This window comes from Sesamum indicum, linkage group LG5, assembly GCF_026168435.1.
Source record: "Sesamum indicum cultivar Baizhima isolate 11 linkage group LG5, ASM2616843v1, whole genome shotgun sequence".
In the NCBI taxonomy this organism is placed as follows: domain Eukaryota; kingdom Viridiplantae; phylum Streptophyta; class Magnoliopsida; order Lamiales; family Pedaliaceae; genus Sesamum; species Sesamum indicum.
This window is the reverse complement of record NC_142661.1, coordinates 18,120,842-18,139,909: the sequence shown is the minus strand read 5'-3', so window position 1 is coordinate 18,139,909 and position 19,068 is coordinate 18,120,842. Positions and strand designations below refer to the sequence as shown.

The 19,068-nt window shown below is 35.4% G+C and overlaps 3 protein-coding genes across 3 annotated transcripts; 1 reads left to right on the top strand and 2 right to left on the bottom strand.

Annotated features, from left to right (window-relative positions):
• Positions 1-228: 228 nt before the first annotated feature.
• On the bottom strand, positions 229-3,206 carry LOC105161672 (HSP20-like chaperones superfamily protein). Its single transcript, XM_011079446.3, has 6 exons — positions 3,034-3,206; positions 2,740-2,923; positions 1,847-2,006; positions 1,165-1,193; positions 1,019-1,064; positions 229-531 (listed from the first exon to the last, which is right to left on the bottom strand). The coding sequence occupies exons 1-6, from the start codon at positions 3,036-3,038 to the stop codon at positions 497-499; spliced, it is 459 nt and encodes a 152-aa protein (XP_011077748.1). The 5' UTR covers positions 3,039-3,206; the 3' UTR covers positions 229-496.
• A 2,720-nt stretch (positions 3,207-5,926) lies between these two features.
• Positions 5,927-9,852, top strand: LOC105161671 (membrin-11). The gene is made up of 4 exons (XM_011079445.3): positions 5,927-6,376; positions 7,723-7,843; positions 7,935-8,081; positions 9,369-9,852. The coding sequence occupies exons 1-4, from the start codon at positions 6,096-6,098 to the stop codon at positions 9,528-9,530; spliced, it is 711 nt and encodes a 236-aa protein (XP_011077747.1). The 5' UTR covers positions 5,927-6,095; the 3' UTR covers positions 9,531-9,852.
• A 1,018-nt stretch (positions 9,853-10,870) lies between these two features.
• LOC105161793 (plant intracellular Ras-group-related LRR protein 6-like) lies at positions 10,871-12,803 on the bottom strand. Its single transcript, XM_011079607.3, has 3 exons — positions 12,545-12,803; positions 12,190-12,359; positions 10,871-11,776 (listed from the first exon to the last, which is right to left on the bottom strand). The coding sequence occupies exons 1-3, from the start codon at positions 12,731-12,733 to the stop codon at positions 11,110-11,112; spliced, it is 1,026 nt and encodes a 341-aa protein (XP_011077909.2). The 5' UTR covers positions 12,734-12,803; the 3' UTR covers positions 10,871-11,109.
• Between the last annotated feature and the right edge of the window lie 6,265 nt (positions 12,804-19,068).

The following is a 19,068-nucleotide window of genomic DNA, read 5'->3' as shown; positions in this document are numbered from 1 at the left end:
GTTTTGCCCTAACTTTTCATTATTGAACTGAAGAGTCCCATTGATTACTTGCAAACTCTTGATTTTTTTTCATTTCTTTGATCCATACATGTCAACAACGATTATCGCATATATCTGACTCAATCCAACACATAAATTTGCACCCATTCGGCTTTTGTTGTTGCCAAATACATGGTAATGCAGCTGAATATTTTGGGATCACATTTGGGTAAATAATGCGAAGCTGACTGTCAGAAATCATACTATTACTACCAAATGTTGGAGGAGATGGACTTGTTTGTTGTGTTACATTGAGATCAAGAACTCTATACATAATATGATCTCCAAATTGAGAAGCCTGCTCATCTCATTGAAGGTATGCATGGGATAACTCTTAAAAGGTAGAAGATAAGCACAAACATGGAGAATCTATGTGATAAGTCTTGTGGGGAGGCCCAAATGTCTAGATCAGGGTTTCAGATGAAGTTACTTGCATGTCAGTTGCACTTGGTCTTCTCTAATTACCTCTAGCTTTCTCCAAATCAGGAAGATCTGCAAAGCATTGTAAATAAGATAAGTATATAGAAATTAGAAAGCCCTGGAAATTGAATTTCCTTTTGGATATTTATGATGGATTGATGGGATGGCTACAAGTATTCGGTACTCTAATTCTTTTGAGCGAAATAGTTTTCTTTCTACATGGCTGCATAAGATCCCAGTTTCCATCCAAAGCATCACATAAGTCATTAACTGCTTGAAAATTTACAGGTTCACAAAAGCTCGACACCATTTATCTATAAAATATGAATCGACATGAGAATGTGAGACCCAGCAAATCGCTGCAGACAGTAATAAGCACAAAAGTGGGAGATAACCCTAAAAAATGATTAAGAAGAGAAAGTCACATGCAAAAATGCAAAAGCTCAATAAGAATATACATGACCACCGGACTAACAACCATACTCAGTGGAACAAATTGCTTAAGTAGGTGCTGTGTGATTATATTTGTGTCTACAAGTCAAAAGGAAATTGAACTCACAAAGCATCCCTTCATCATCGCTGCTCTCTTCATTTTCACCGGTGTACTGGAAAACAGAACAAAATTTATGTTAAAGAGGGTAAAATTGACATCCTTCTATTACTGTATAAAGTATTGGATCACTGAAAGGGGATTCTGTTGATTACCACAATATCATCATCAGAAGCCAGATTTGCTGCAAGTATCAGAAAACAGTGTCAAATACAAAGAAAAGTACCCACCATATGATGTCAATTTCTTTACATAATCATGCACTGTTATACTCAATAACAAGATCATGGCCTGTAAAAAAAAAAATTGGAAATAAATTGGAGCTGGATGAATGCGTATCCTGCATTACATGCCACCTACTTGTTATACATATCAGTTGGCAATCTGTAACGTAAACAACCATTGCTTATGTATTAACCACGACTTTGAAGGCAGTTGACGGACATGCCCAGCAGAAGATTTTTGAAGAAACTTTATTTGGTAGAAGCCATCTAGCTTTTCGGAAAAACTCAATTCCTAAACTTGCCATTCACCGGTGACTGGTCATATACTTGGATGCACGATCTACTCCATAATGCACAGTACAATACATGGATGAGTATCAGCATCAGCCTCTCTTTCAGTACCATACTGATGCTTTTACTAAAACTACTATTTAAGGTGTCATAGCATAAAGTGCAAAGAAGATAGGAGGCAAAATATAACTCAGATATAGGAATTTCTCAGTTGTAAAACCAGATCTAGAGAAAGCAAAAGAAGGATAGTTCAAGTCAAAATATTAATAATACTTGAAATACTCTAAAGTCTAAACAGCAATGTGACGTATCACAAACTCACACTCTGATTCTTCATCATCTTCGTCGCACCATTTATTCCAATCAACCTTAATGTATGGAGCAGGCTTTTCTTCAGATTTCAGTAGTCTTTTCCACCACCCCTTTTGCTCTTTTTGGACGGAGCAGAGTATATTCCTTAAACCAATCTTTGTCTTACATCCCTACATTCGGTAACAAATGAAACAATGCATAGACACTGAATAGTTGATCATGGCATCCCTCATTCTTTTTTTCATAAGTAGAAGATATAGTGTCTTTCCCAAACATTTAACCATAAAAGGCTGGAAATACGCACAACTGAAAGTAAAAGATGACTTTACCTTCTGCATCCAGGAGAAATATTGCTAATCTCATTAAGCTATCCTCCACATTAAAAATAATACTGATAAAGAAGCCTTACATGTTCGTTCTCATACAAATTACAAATATATAAAGATAAATACAAGCAAGAAAGATTAAAAAGCTCCATCCAGGTATTCAACTTAACAAACAATCAGAAACATACTCATGAATCAAGGCTGATATTCAAAGGCAGTTTTTAGTTTCCCACACTCCATATTTAATGGTATGGCTCACTTAGACCAATATTCATTTTCATACAGACACAATTTTCTTTATTGTCTTTTTCTCATATCATATTTCCTATTTCATATAACAGTAATTTTTTTTGGCTCCAGAACTTTTACCCCTACAAATCACATCTTCACTGCCATGAACTTTGAACTGATAGGGCAAGTGTTTCTTATGTAACTTCGCTGCCTTCACCCCAATGTTTCTACTTGACTTCTCACTTACTAACACTGATATCCAAGAAACACGGCGTCAAATTAAAAAACAAAAAGTTCAGGACCAACAATATGGCAAAAGATACTAATACTGGAAAATGAGCGGTACCTGAGGAGCGATATTGCCGTACAATTGGAGAGTGAAATTAAAGGATTCGCCATTGACTCCAACTGCAGAGAAACTGAAGAAGCCCTCCGCTTCACACTTCACTGAAATGTCCTTGGCGTCCGGCAGAGACACGGTGAGGTATATCTTGTCCGACCGCTGCGCCCAAAGAACCTCCGGCTGCCGACTGCACCAAACAAAACAGCATCACCCATCACAACAACTATAGAAGCTCAGAAAACCATCGAAAGGAAGACAAATCATATTGATATTTCTTCAAATCATGATTTGTATTACCTCATATTCTTAGAGGTTGATTTCCAGTTTGAAATAGGACCCAAGGATAGAGGTTTAAGAGCACAAACGTAGAGAGAGAAACTAGCTTTTGGTGAAAGCACGCCCTAATGAAGCAGGGAATTTCTTCAGAAAAGCTGTCTCTGCCACCACAATGTTGGAGACTTGGACTTTTATTCTTAGGAGGCCTTGATCGATTTTAAAAAATTAAGTCTGAGTTCGGAAACCTTCAAGAATTTGTTGATTTTAGCATCAAAAAATAAATTTAAAAAATTGAATCTTCAATTTACTTATTATTAATTTATTATAAATAAAATATTTTTATTAAATAAATTATTATTTTTTATATTCATACACCAATACATGTAAAAAATTATATTTTCATTTTATAAGAGTTGTTTGATCAGAAAAGATTTTTTGGACTTTTAATAGGTTAGTAACAAATCAATCGGAGGACATATGAATTATCATTTATTTTTTTAATATTAGTAAATTCAATAAATTTTGACTGATGAATAAATCTTTCAAATCTAATTTAAATTTTATTGATGAAGTTCTTTTGATATGGAGTCTTTTGAAAATCTTTTCTTAAAATTATTTTCTCAAATTCAAATTCATCAATCAAATATAGCTAGGGATTATTAACATATATCAAATTTACAATTTCTTTAAAAAATAATTAAAGTATAAATGTATTAATATGAAATTAATAAGATAATAGCAGTAGAAAAAGAATAAAGTAAGACAAGATAAAGAATGATATATGCATTATATTCAAGAATTATTTTAGAATGAATAAAAAATTATTAATGATTTATTTATTAATTCATATTATGGAAAGTATTATATAAAAAAATTATAGAAATGATTATATTTATACGTTGTGTTTTGTGGTCAATTTACATAAATTGTCTCTATTATTTGCGTAATTATAAAAACTACTCTGACAATCAAAAGTAAGGGTAGTTTGCATAATCTTGTTGGTATTTCTTATGGGTGTATGTGACAAAAAAGTCGGAATAATTTGTATAAACGTTATTTGCGTTTTTAACAAATATATGTGAAATTTTTTAAAAATAAAATTAATTTATACGAATGAACCACAACTTAAAGGGTGTAAATGTGATATATATTATAACGATGATAATGATGGTGTTGATCTTGCCCAGGACTTAGGAGCTTGCCCAGTACATGAACATTATAGACTGCTGTGCATTTTGGTTCTCAAACACTAGTCAACCTCCCCATGCAACACAAGTACACACTAGTGAAATTTCCACCATGCGCGCAAACAAGTCCGAAACACAGACAAAGTTGCCAGAATGTACATGAAAACGCTATTTATAGGTCAAATGCCCAATCTTATATTCTAGTCTTTTATTTAAAATACAAGGGCCCAAAAGCAAATAATTACTCCATTAAAATTATCAACAGTTTGTATTCTACTGCACATGCATTATTTAGTTATTTTTTATCTTAATTCGTAATCAAGCAGTCAATATAACTTTATTGACAATCTGCCAACAACATGCCTACTATTAGGTTATTTCTACCCACCGTTTAATTTTCACTAAAACATCACATCAAGTGCTACCACGCATGCACAACATCAAGCCCTCTTGCAAATACAGTAAAACCTCTATAAATTAATAACATTGGGACCATGAAATTTTATTAATTTAGAGAGATATTAATTTATCGATAAATTAATATTTTATTAATTAAAAGAGAGACTTTTTAAATTCAGCAAATTTAGTACATATGTATTGAAAATAAATGAATTCATATATGTTTCATTGATTATATTCATGCAACAATTAACTATTATATTCATAGACACATGTATCAATTCATTGAAATTACTTAAATATACATGTTTACATTAATTCGTTGCACTTAAATAACTATTATAACCAATATATTCATGCATGATGAATGAAATATATACTACATAAATCTCAATATGATAATAAAATAATTCATAACATCCAACCATGTCTTCTCATCTAAAAGGCATCACAAAATCATCCATGAATTATCAAATGCGTAAAACATTACAGATTTCATATTTTAGTAAATTATCATAATATTTATAATTGTAATATTTATTAATTATTAATTTAGAATTTTAATGGGACCTAATATTTATAAAGAAATTTTTCAAAAAATTATTATTTTATTATCTTATCGAATTTGATGATTTTTGCCAAAGGCCCAAGTCGGGACCGGAGGATTTTATTATTTTAGAGAGTTTATTAATTTATAAAGTATTAATTTATAGAGGTTTTACTGTAGGTATATAGCAAAAATATCTTATGCACATACTGTACTGTCATTTCCTATAACGCCTTATTATATTTGTTTTAAATTGTCGATACACCAGGCTAATAATGCCCACCCCTACTAGAATTGACTAACGACACGCTATCAATGTGCCTATAATCCCACATGACAACCTACTCATACAAATGCGCTTCCAACTATATGTTATGACACAGATAATTTATTCCACATCAATATATGTTGACTAACATTTAAAGGAGCTAACACATATTGATCCTTGTCTTCCCATCTACCGGTGACATGAGCGAAACCTTGTCATATGACCAAGTCCACTTTGCGAGCTCTTAGCTATTTAAAGATAAATTCCATAATTAACTTCAATAGCATCACAATCTTCTTTGTAATGTTTTTTTTCTTCTTTCTGTTAATCGTAAAATTTTAACACAAGGATAGTAAAGCAGCTTGATGTATTATGCATATATAACATTATAATAATATTGTTATATTAAATACTCTAAAACTAATAAAGAAAACCGCAGATTTTATGAGCACTTACAGTTGAATTATAGTTGGGGTCATAGAGCTTGAATTGAATATTATTACCAAAAAAAGGAAAAGAAAAAAGAGGAAAAGCGAGGGAGCCTCAAACAATAAAATTCATTTTCCCATTAGTATGATATCACCAAACAGTTCCTAATAGCCATCCCAACCTCCGAATACTAGAGATATTTGCATTGCTCCACCGTTAAAAAGGGGGAAAAGGCATTTCCGGGAGATCGGCGATGGCGGTGGAAGGCGGCGGCGTAAATCTGTCAGAGTTGTACTCTGGCTCTAAGCGTCTGGCTCTGAAAGTCAGAGATTCATTGGAGAGGCTTGAGCGTCTCGAGTACACGTCATCCTCATCGTCGTCGCTGTCATCGTCGAACGCCGTCGTTGCGGGGTCTTCCGATGAGCAAGCAACCGCAATTCGAAGAGATATAAATCAGATCCAGTCGCTCTGCTCGGATATGGATCGCCTCTGGCGTTCCATACCCTCCAAGCCCCAACGCGATCTCTGGAAAAGGTATCTCGCTGTATGTTTGTGAGTTTGCGTGTTGATTTTAGTGAATTCGTGTATGGTGATCGTGATTTGCGTTGTTGTTGGTCTTTATTGGTCTGCACGAGTCCAGGTCTAAATTTGATGAATTCGGGAAATTTTCCTTGTTATCTGGTATTTGTACTATCAGCATAAATAAGGAACTCTTCGAAGGAGTTTGTAGGAACTGCTGATCTGCAGTGTTGGAGGTTGAATTGACATTGATTAATACAAGATACATCTAATGTGATGTTGCTGGAGAATTAAGATGTTCAGACTGTTTTCGATTAATCTGATCTGGGTGTATTGCCATGATTGTAAATTGGATTAAATGGCTCTGTTGTATTAGGCCTATCAGCTGCCGCAATATGACTGCATGTGTCTGTCTATTTTTTAATTTTTGATGCAATTATTTGATTCCTTCTGTTTTTTTTTTTTTTTTAAATTTTTTGCATCTTTTGTGATATCATGAATTACCACCCTATGTATAGTAGTCATTTTAGCAATGCTAAGATATGATGGATCCCATGCGTGACAAATTGGCATTTGCAGCATTTCTATCACTTCTTTGAGCTTGAAGGCATTTGCCTGGAGTTCTGATCATTTTGTTTTCCTCGTTCTGATGAACACTCTTTTAGATTTAAGTGGGAACATTCTTTAGGATAAAACATTAGTTGGATATTTGGATAAATAGCATAGGATTATTAGATGGTTGGGGAAGTTCTGTCGGATAAAGAGAATATTTCTTCTTCACATGCTTTTTGATAATTCAAGTTGTCTGTCATTCCTTTACAGCACAATCTTGTCATCAATAGGATGATTAGGTAGAAGGAGCAATGGTTGGGTGTGGTAATTTATGTCTTCCATTCCCACTAGTTCACATGTTTGTTAAAACTTGTTTCTTCTGGTTTTAATTGGTGATTAATGTATTCAAAAGGAGTTCCTATGCTAAGGTCCCTTAAAGGATTTCTTGGTTTATAATAGATTTACTAGTTATTTTTCCAGATTTTGTAATCATTTTGTGGTGATGGAAAGCCTGTATATATTGTTTAAGATAAGCTTTTGGTGAATGTTCGTCTAAGTTTACTGGGTTGAGGATGTGGGATGAAGTTTCACTTGTAATAGTGGAAGTTTCCTGGGTGATGATTTTTTTTTAACATAGAAACTACAGCTTGAAAATAGAGAAGTTTGCTGCTAGTGGCCTTCACATATGCCTGATCAATCATTACCTGACCCTTTGTTCTTCTAGAAATTAGGATGTGGAATTCCAATATATGCTTGCCCTAGTCCGTGGTTTGTGTATGATAATTTACTGTTGCACTTTTGTTACACAGAAAAGTGGAACAAGTCAGTGAGGAGGCTGAGTCATTTAGAGCTAGTCTGGATAAATATCTATCAAGACATCAGAAGCGAATACAAGAAGCGCAAGAGAGAGCAGAGTTACTTGGAAGAGCTGTATGACCTTTTCTGGATTTGAGAACATTTATCTTTGTTCCGTTTGTTTAAGTTAACTTATTTAATTGACGATTCTCCCTTTTGTTCTTAGAGTGGAGATTCCCATGTGTTGAGAATTTTTGATGAGGAGGCACAGGCAATGGAGTCAGTTCGTAGATCATCCAGATTACTAGAGGATAGTTTTGCAACTGGAGTTGCTATTCTTTCCAAGTACAGTGAGCAAAGGGATCACTTAAAGGTACCTGTTTTGTAGCACCTGCTAGATGCAGATCTATTTCCACCCTGTGATTTTGTGTAGTTTGACGAGCCTACTTGAGTAAGGAAAAGCACAAGTGAAAATTTGCATAATGTACCCCTGATATTGATAGTGCAACTTATGTGCATTGGAAAACAGTGGAAGAGTTTCTTGATAGGAGCTAGATGCTGAATGCGAAGTGTTTGTTATTATAAACTTTTCAATGATTAATTCCTGTGATATGTGAAATGATAAAAACGTTTAAGATTATTTCTCAATGAGGTGGGGCCAGAACGAGTTTGAAAGTTGTAGGCATAGGGTAAAGTTTAAATAATGGGATCCATGATTTACCAAAGAAACTGGTGAATATGTCTGACTAAGATACATTGCACTTTCTAATGGGAAACCCCAATGCACAAGTATCTCCTATGATGCTACTACCTTATAATAGCTGAATTTTATAGAGGTAGCTCACTTTTGATCCTTGAGATGTCTCTCACTAAGCAGCTTCTGTGGACTCGAATTTTTTGGTTTAGATTTTATTGCTAAACGCCGAACATTGATGTTGTTCTATGCCATGCTGAAAGCATCTTGGTCATGGTTTGTTTGATCAGACAACCTGATTACCGGAAGCTGGTTTGTGATATTTCTGAAGTGGATTTCTCTTACCAATATGGTTGTGCTTCATATTAATCTTCATGCAATATGATTTAAGTCAGCCAAATATAGGGGGTTAAACTCTCAGTTGTAATGTCTTTTGGGTAGTAAACCATGTAGATACATAGGAATTGTTGGCAATCCAATTGCTGACAATTTAAATTCATTTGGTCCAGCTGTTGCAATTGTGGCATTTTACTGGTGTCTTTTAGCATTCTGATGATCCTACGACTTGTGCATTCATTTTCGTATGGATTTTGTATTGTAGGAAAGGTCACTTCCTGTTTGTGTGGTAGGTAAGCATAAAATCAGTGAGCTGTTTTTCTGAACCATGACACTGAAGAAAATCATTAACCGTAATCCATGTTTTTTTTTTCCTTTTTGTTTCTTACTTACAAAGAGAAAATGACTATATGAAGTTTTCTCCAGAAACGATCGGAAAGAAGTTTCTAACCTGCTACATTTTGATGTCATTTTATGCTTTTGTTTTATATAAATGTTGGCCGAGACAACTAAAGCCTTGTATATCTCAAGTACCAAGTCAGAGGAAGTGAGAAATGATTACTGTATCTGCATGGATTTTTTATTAAGTATTTCTGGTTCACTTTTAATGGGATTCTCCCTTTGATGCAGAGGGCTCAAAGGAAAGCACTGGATGTTCTCAACACTTTGGGGCTATCAAACACCCTACTCAGGCTCATCGAGAGGCGTAACCGTGTTGACAAATGGATTAAGTATGCCGGCATGATTTTGACAATAGTCATCATCTTTATTTTCTGGAGGTGGACAAGATGACTGATCAAACATCGCTTACCCAGTTAGTCTTGACATATATACTTGAATCTTTGCATTGGTCTGAAATTGATTTACTAGATGTCTGGAGTCTCTACTGTTAGGAAAAATGCTGCAATGAAAAGGTCAAGAGCGTGTGCATGGGATTGATGGCTAAAAGCATTTGCCATGGTGGTCCAAATTGCCCAATTAAGAGTTACGATTGTAATTAGTGATGAGAATTCTTTCACCTTCTGTTGTAATGACTATGATTTGGTGTACTTTTTCCATGTAATGTCGGCCACTGTGATGCGTTAGCATAGAGGATTTCACGAATTTATTTTAAGGGATTGTGTTGTGTGGATTCCAAAAAATGATACCAAAAGATATTAGTAAGGCTACCAAAAATTCTTCATTGCTTCAAGACAAAAAGAAAAAAAAAAAGAAAATAGAGGAAATGGGTTTGGATCTGGGCCCGCTCCATTCAGGATGCGTTTTGAAGTTACTCGGGGGTGGATCTCCTATTATGATGTTTTGGACTTGGACTTTACCATAGTATGATTTTTTAGTTTTTTCTTTTTTTTTTTTTTAATATTTTTATAGATATGAAAAGACATGTGTATTTTATTTATACATTTATGAAAAGAACTTCAGCTTTTTTAATAATATTATTGTCTTATATATATAACGTCACGATAATGTTATTCTTAATAACTCGAATCCATATCCTCACTTTATATATTGTTTTTCCTGGTGAGATCAACATAGCCAATGAATTGAAGGAAAGAATATAAACATCAAAAGTAGATAAATAATTTCGTATCAGATTATAAATTAGAAATTCACTAGAAAATATACAAAAAAGAGTTGAAAATAGGAATTTAATAATCTTTATGCAACATTTACTAAATCATCTCCTTCGCACACTATCTTACCTCACCAGTAAGAGTTATAGGAAATTGTAATATGAATAGGGTTTGACTAAATTTGAATCGATTATACGGCTGATGTAAAGTTAAAAAAAATTAATTATATAAGCGGGTGTGATATATTTATTATATAATTAATTTAATTTAATTAAATTTAATTTGAGTAAAAATTTTCAAAGTCACGCTAAAAGAGGTGGCGGACATTTTGTTGGGGAGTTGGGGAAAATTTGTTATGGATTTGGAGGGCTATGGAACTGTTGGTTTCATTTCCCTCTCTTCTAATTTATTTATGTTTCTTCCATTGATTTCAGCTCTTAACTAGGAATTAATGGAATTTGATTTTAGACATTGGACCACAAAATTTCATCTATGGCTCTTTTTAATTGGAACAATTTCATCAAAGTTCAATTCAACTATGGTCCTAAGTAATCGAACTAAACTAATGTAATAGAATTGATTAGCATTTAAGAATAATGTTTCAAACAATCAAGAATGTCTCAAACACACTAAAGCAACATACTATGAACTATGAAGGTATTTAGTTACACATGCATGCGTGCACACCAATACTATATGTTACAGCAAAAAAGACCAAGAAAAGCCAGGATATTTCAACCTTAGCAAGGACTCATATACTAATGTGTGTGTGCGTATGCACAACTTCATCTTGAAACCTAGGACTTGGGCGAAAAGAGTCTTCTTGGAGAAAACATCCCCATGTACCGTGGAGAAGCCAGGCCATCGACCGACCTACGAGGACTTAGTGTAAAGAGCCCTTCTCTACCATCAACAGATAATGCATTTACGCCATTAAAGCTACCCCATTTCGCCAGCTTCCCAAACCACGAATTCTTCTTACTCGAGTTCTCATGCGTCCCGTTTATCTTATCACTCAAATACTCTTTGACGACATGCAATCCCTGCTCGATAACGTCCATGGGGGGCGAGACGAGCGGATTCCCTTCAACGCTCAGCTTCTGCAGCTTCTTGAGACAGATGATGGATTCCGGTAGGGCTGTGATCCTGTTGTAGCTGACATCCAATTCAACTAGAGATATGAGAAGGCCTATTGAGTATGGAAGTGTAGTCAAGTAGTGAAAATTTTGGCTGACGTTGAGGACTTGAAGTTTTATGAGGTTTTCAAGATCTTCCGGGAGGGACCTGAGGCAGTTGAGATGCACGTCTAGCACTCGTAGATTGGTCAAGTGGGATGTCGAGCGAGGGAGGAACGAAAGCTTGTTGGAGTTGACATAAAGGTATTTCAGGTTCTGCAGCTCAAATCCTATTGTGTCTGGTAATTGGGTTAGCTTGTTGAAATTGGCATTCAGCTCTTCAAGAGATCTGCAGATTTATTAATTATACGCATAAAGATTAGACTTTGTGAAATAATTAAGGGTTCGTTCCATAAAAACGTTACGATAACGACGCGATAGCCCGGCTTTAAATTATCGTATTAGTCGTAATCATGTGCTTGAATCAAACAGAACTGCCAATATCTATTGCAAAGATAAGGCTAATTGGCTGGCTTATTTATTTTATTATTACAATCTTGTCATGACCTTGCTTTGGCTAACAACAATGAAAAGTTGACTTTTTTTGTTTCTGGTGATGATAACCACTTGATGGCACAGATAAGATCACAAGAAGCCTATCTGATAACGTCTTGGTCTTCATGCAGACAGACAGGCAAGAATGACAGTGAAATTAGGCTATAGAGTTAACATCATAAAACAAAGAGGAGGCATATGGCAGACCTGCAGTTCTCTATGGTTCTAGGAAGTGAGTGAAGAAGATTGCCTGACACGTTCAAAACCTTGAGCTTCGACAGACATCCAATCGAATTTGGGAGGGAGTTTAGCTGATTGGAACGCACGTCTAATATGACAACGTTCAGTAGACGTGCTGTCAATGATTCTGGAATACTCTGTCAAACGAGAACAAAAGAAAACAAGAACTAGATCAAAAAACATTGACTGCATCAAGAACTAAAATTCTTTGTTCCTCCATGATAGGTGCATAACATTTAAGCTACATTCTTGATACAAGATATGTAATAAAATAAGCGCGATTTCCTCTTCCTCTTCACGTTTCCTGCATACATATACATACCTGGAGATTGTTGTTGGAGAGGTCTAACTTGGAGATAATGGCTAAATTGAGAGGGAGATTGGGGACAGCTTCCAAACACATCCCACTAAGATCAACTATTTCGAGCTTATTGTTTTCGTCTTCCTCCATCACCCTCCTCCGTCTGCTCCCCATCTGCATCCGACTCTTACTCCTCGTATCCATCCTCATAACCAATGATGAATCTAGCAAGCTAGCTATTTGAGAATACCATTGATGCACATATACATGTACAAGGTCAACTTCTATAAATATAAGATATTACAGCTTACGTTGCATAGGATTAATTTTAACTAGCGAAACATATCTAGACATATGTATATAATAATGAAAGAAGGAGAGGAGAAGACAGTGACTAAGAAAGCAAGTACAAAGTCCGTATGTTGTGCACAGACATCAGCGATTCATGAGAATTAATTAAGTATTGGTCCACTTGATCGGTTGCATTGGTTTTCTCTGTCATAATACAAACTCCTGTTGCACATGGATAGTTGCACTTGCACATTCATTTGCCATGTTGAAAAGATTTATTTCATTTATATATGGGAAACACGAAATTTTGGTCTACCAATGTAGGGGTAGTGACGCTTTTTGTCCATGCTCAATTGAGAATAGCGTTTTAGTACTGTAATTTTTTTTATAAGTAGCAATTTTAATTTGGATGAAATTCTTCATATGGGGATTTTTTATTTTTCCAGCCAGCTTTGCCTACATTACTCCGATTTTCCTTATATGGGAAGGGTGACGTGTTAAAATAAAACATGTAACCATTGCCACCTCATCATGTCCATATATCAAATAACCCATTTTAGACTAAATTCCATCTTATCCCGACCCCACCCCCACCAGACCCTCGCCCCTTGCCACCATCCCATGCAGAGGGGGGCAACGAGGGACGACTTCCCATCTAGAGGGTATTTTCGTTGCCCCCACAGTCTAGGCGATATTGTGTCGCTCAAATTTGGAACAAAAGGCAACGATGGCAATAGGATTTGGGCGACGTTGCTTGGAACAGAGGGCGACTCGTTGCCTAGAGTTGCTTTGGGCAACGACTATCGTCCAAATTGGGGGGCTACAGCCGGAGGAGGGGTGGGGTTTACGGTGGTGATGTCGTCGCCCAATATTTAAAAATATAATTAATTTTTAAATTAATTTAATTTAAAATAATTAAAAAAATAAAGAAAAAAATTAAGTTACCATTGCCATCTCACCATGCCTATCAAATCACCATGTAAGGGAATTTTAATGTCATTGCCATCTCACCATGCCTATCAAATCACCATGTAAGGGAATTTTAATGTTTTTAATCCATGTATAAAATGATCGGCAGACAAGTGAAAAATTCACAAATTTTATTGATCATGTGTGGTATATATGAGAGATTCCAACCAAATTAGAGCTTTTTGGATTGTCACTTTTTAGAAAATACACTCTCAGATCGCTATTTTGGAATGTGAGTGTGGCACCATTTTTTAAAAATTGGACCAAAATTACATTTTAGGTCTTGTAATTTTAGGGCATTAACATTTTTGGTCCTATAATTTACTGTATTTACATATATAATCCTTTTTTTAATAAATGTAGTCTTGTGTTGATAATTTTGGCCCTAACAACTCATAGTTACAACTTACAAGACCAAAATAATATCGGTTAGAGTGTTAAAGGGAACAAAATTATCAATACAAGACCAAATTTGTCAAAAAAGACCAACTGTGAGATGTTCAGAAATAAATTAGTCAAGAAAAGAACTATATATATAAATAGAATAATTTACAGGCCAAAAAATGCTAACGGCCTAAAACTATAAGAATGAAAATGTCATTTTACTTTACATTTTTTCCTTTATATATACACAATAGGATTCAATGGTACAACCTACAAATTAGTATTTCAATCAATTTCTGCAAGAAAGGCAGGTACTTTTGCTGCATAGCTTGTGGTGTTTCTTTCATTTTACATGTATAGTTATGAAACCATTTTGTTTCCCCAACAAAAGAAGCTTTATACTATGTTTGGTTTTATTTTTGGACAATCTTCAAGATAATATAAAACACGCCTAATATTTATCTTTTTGTTTTCATACCTTGTTGGTGTATTTTTTTATTTTTGAACTTTCTTTATATAATAGATATATATATACACTTATATATATAAATATAATATAAAAGAAACATGATTTGATAATAAACAGTGACTTTTATATCCCAAATCCCAACAACAAACATACATCACTTATTTATTTCTATTTTTGTCTTTCTATCTCCAAAATACTCCAAAAACAAAATCAAACATAATGGTAATGTTTTGTTGTTGAAACGTTGAGTCTGTCCCAATTCTCGATTAGATTAGTACCCTATATCCAATTGTAAAAATAATTTTGTTGGGGGTGAAATTATAATTTTATAATATACTTTGCAGGTACACTAATCGTAAATAGTTGGATGATGACCTTTAAGAAATCGATCTTGAACAACTATAAACAAGAAGAACTTGGAAACCATATAAATATTGTGTCTTGCATTAATTACTTTCTTTTTTAATTTTCTGCACACATTCATGCATGGTCTGTATAAAACAATTCTCAACATTGTTTATGAGTAAATACTATATATATAGACATAAAAAAAAGTGCAGTTTCTTATTAAAAATAAAAAGGAAACTAGTAATATTACACGAATTAGTGTCGAAAGAATAATGAACCCCTTGTGAAGAAAAATCGGATCCGCCTAAATTAGAATACTTAATAAATTCTGCATATGCATTGAACATCACAAGAATCGAATATTAAAAAAAATATTAATATTATTATTAAATAACATTATAATTAATTAATAAAAATGGATTTTAATGAAAAAGACAAGTTCTGGAAGTCAATTTATTCCTCATTGTCTGTGTGCGTTTATTCCTTTTGCGGATCCTCAGGAAGTGGTATCAATTGAGTCAACCTAAAGATCACATTCTGAGAAAATTCCCCCCCTCACCCCCCCCCCCCACCCAATGTCAATTAACTATATTAAAATTAAAAAAATGAGTTATCAATTTGAATATAATTACATGTAACTTATAGGGTATTGATAAAAATTTTATGTGTGATATTCTAAAAGTGTCGCCATAAGATTTTGATTGAAATTAAAATTTTCGGATGAAACCAAAGGCTCTTTGGACGGAACTTTCGAGACGCATCCCTGGTCACTTTGTTGGTGTTCTACTACTTTAAAATAAAGCTTGCTAGAGACAAAGAGGTGAAGAGACAGTTAAATATGGATTGATGAGGAGGACATTACACAGAAACGAATAAAAGAAACTAAATGATTGTCAAATGGTCTTATCGATTTTTGTTATTTTGCCAAATTTGATTTAATATCTTTTTATCTTTTTCATTCTATCGAAAAAAATCGAGTATTTAAATACTTGTATATTTTTTTGATTGAATTAGTAATGTTTTGCAAACCTCAAGATAGATAGTTGTATTTTTTTATTTAACATGAATGTATTGATAATTACATCAATACTATTTGGTATTCCTTTGAGTTCTTATATACGTATGTATTCAGATTAATCATTCACCTGCCAAAGTTTTCTGTTATTTTTCTGCCTTCAGGTACTTATGGGCAGTTTCATACATATTTGAGTGGTAACAGTTTTCTAGTAATATGGTTTTGGTATTGGAGAAATTAGGATATTAAGCCTATAAGTTATTGAATCTGTGGTGTTGATTGATAAATGGCACAGCTGTTCCTGTGGCTCTTCTTTAGAAGTGCATGATTCCTTTACTGCAAGGAGACACTAACTCTAACTTTTTGTAAGAGAGGTAAGTTTCATGAAGTAATCAAAATCCATTACAAGTTTTTATTCTAACTTTGTTAAAGGTTGAGGCGTCCTGTGTGATTTATGTTTCTTTTCGCTTGGGTTTTTGCTGATATGCCTTAATAATACAAAGCTAACCCAGTGCTAATTGCTTTTTGTTAACCATCCTATGTATTCATAGCATTTTGGATTTTGGATTACTTTCTGATCTCATGTTGCTTTTGAGCAATATGGGTAGTTGGATTACCTTGAAACTGGGGGGATGTGTGTGTGGGAGGGGGGGGGGGATGTGTGTGTGGGTGTGTGTGTGTGCACGTGTGGGGTGTGTGTGTGTCTGGGATGGGCGTGTGTGCGTGGGTGTGTGTGTGTGTGTGTGTGGGTGGATGTGTTTGTGTGTGTGTGTGCGCGTGTGGGGTGTGTGTGTGTGTGTGGGGGGGTGTGGGTGTGTGTGTCACGGTAGAACATGTTTTACTTCCATTTTGAACATAGAAGAAGTGAGATGTTGCTTTTATCTTCTGCGCCAACGAATGTCATCTGCGTCTTGTTACATTTGTCACTCTTATTCAATTTATAAGTCTTCATTCCTATCTTCACAACCCTTTTTCTCGTGCAGGATGTCACCATAGTTTCACAATATTTTATGCTCATTATGGGTATTGTGTGTCTTTGTGGTCTATTTATGTCATTTGTAATATTTTTGTGTGTTTGCATAGATGTGTATTCTCATTTTTGTTTACCTGATATGAAATAGTATTTATTAAAACGAACAGTAATAACAGGACAGGAGAGAGTGCATTGTGCCTTTTTCTTTTTTCTTTCAATATATCTCGTTAGCAAAAGTGGTCTTGGATTGATTTACTTAAAAGAGGGGATAAGATTTGGTGAATGATGCTCTCTCCTTATTTCGGCCTTTTCATTTCCTTGTTTGTGCGTCATTTTTGTGTGTGTGTGTGTGTGTGTGTGGGGTGTGTGTGCGTGGGGTGTGTGTGTGTGTGTGTGTGTGTGTGTGTGTGGTGTGTGTGGTGTGGGGTGTGTGGGTGTATGTGTGTTGGGGTGGGATGTGTATGTGTGGGGGGGGGGGTGTGTGTGTGGGGTGTGGGTGCGTCGGTTGGTGTGTGTGTGTTCGTGTGTGGGGTGTGTGTGTGGGGGGGGGGGTGTGTGTGGGGTGTGTGTGTGTGTGTGTTGTGTGGGTGTATGTGTGTGTGTGGGGGGTGTGTGTGTGTGTGCTGTGTGGGTGTATGTGTGTGTGTGGGGGGTGTGTGTGTGTGTGGGTTAGTGTGTGTGTGTGTGTGTGTGGGTGTGTGTGTGCGAGTGTGGGGTGTGTGTGTGTCACGGTAGAACATGTTTTACTTTCATTTTGAACATAGAAGAAGTGAGATGTTGCTTTTATCTTCTGCGCCAACGAATGTCATCTGCGTCTTGTTACATTTGTCACTCTTATTCAATTTATAAGTCTTCATTTCTATCTTCACAACCCTTTTTCTCGGGCAGGATGTCACCATAGTTTCACAATATTTTATGCTCATTATGGGTATTGTGTGTCTTTGTGGTATATTTATGTCATTTGTAATATTTTTGTGTGCTTGCATAGATGTGTATTCTCATTTTTGTTTACCTGATATGAAAGAGTATTTATTAAAACGAACAGTAATAACAGGACAGGAGAGAGTGCATTGTCCCTTTTTCTTTTTTCTTTTCAATATATCTCGTTAGCAAGAGTGATCTTGGATTGATTTACTTAATAGAGGGGATAAGATTTGGTGAATGATGCCCCCTCCTTATTTCGGCTTTTTCATTTCCTTGTTTGTGCGTCATTTTTTTGTGTGTGTGTGTGGTGTGTGGTGTATGGGTGTATGTGTGTAGGGGGGCATATGTGTGTGTGTGTGTGTGGGGTGTGTGTGCGTGGTTGTATGTGTGTGGTGTGTGGGTGTATGTGTGTGTGTGTGGGGGTGGGGATGTGTGTGTGTGTGGGGTGTGTGTGCGTGGGTTGGTGTGTGTGTGTGTGTGTGTGTGCGCGCATGTGGGGAATATATTTTTGTATGTTCTAATCAGCTACAATATTTCTTTTTCAATTTCATCATCTATAAACTTGATAAGTTTTGGTGAATGATGCCCCCTCCTTATTTCGGTCTTTTCATTTTCTTGTTTGTGCGTCTTTTTGTGTGTGTGTGTGTGGTGTGTGGGTGTATGTGTGTTGGGGGGGGATGTGTATGTGTGGGGGTGTGTGTGTGTGTGTGGTGTGTGGGTGTGCGTGTGTGTGGTGTGTGGGTGTATGTGTGTGTGTGTGGGGGGGGGGGTTGTGTGTGTGTGTGGGGTGTGTGTGTGTGTGTGGGTTAGTGTGTGTGTGTGTGTGTGTGTGGGTGTGTGTGTGCGAGTGTGGGGTGTGTGTGTGTACGTGTGTGTGTCACGGTAGAACATGTTTTACTTTATTTTGAACATAGAAGAAGTGAGATGTTGCTTTTATCTTCTGCGCCAACGAATGTCATCTGCGTCTTGTTACATTTGTCACTCTTACTCAATTTATAAGTCTTCATTTCTATCTTCACAACCCTTTTTCTCGTGCAGGATGTCACCATAGTTTCACAATATTTTATGCTCATTATTGGTATTGTGTGTTTTTGTGGTCTATTTATGTCATTTGTAATATTTTTGTGTGTTTGCATAGATGTGTATTCTCATTTTTGTTTACCTGATATGAA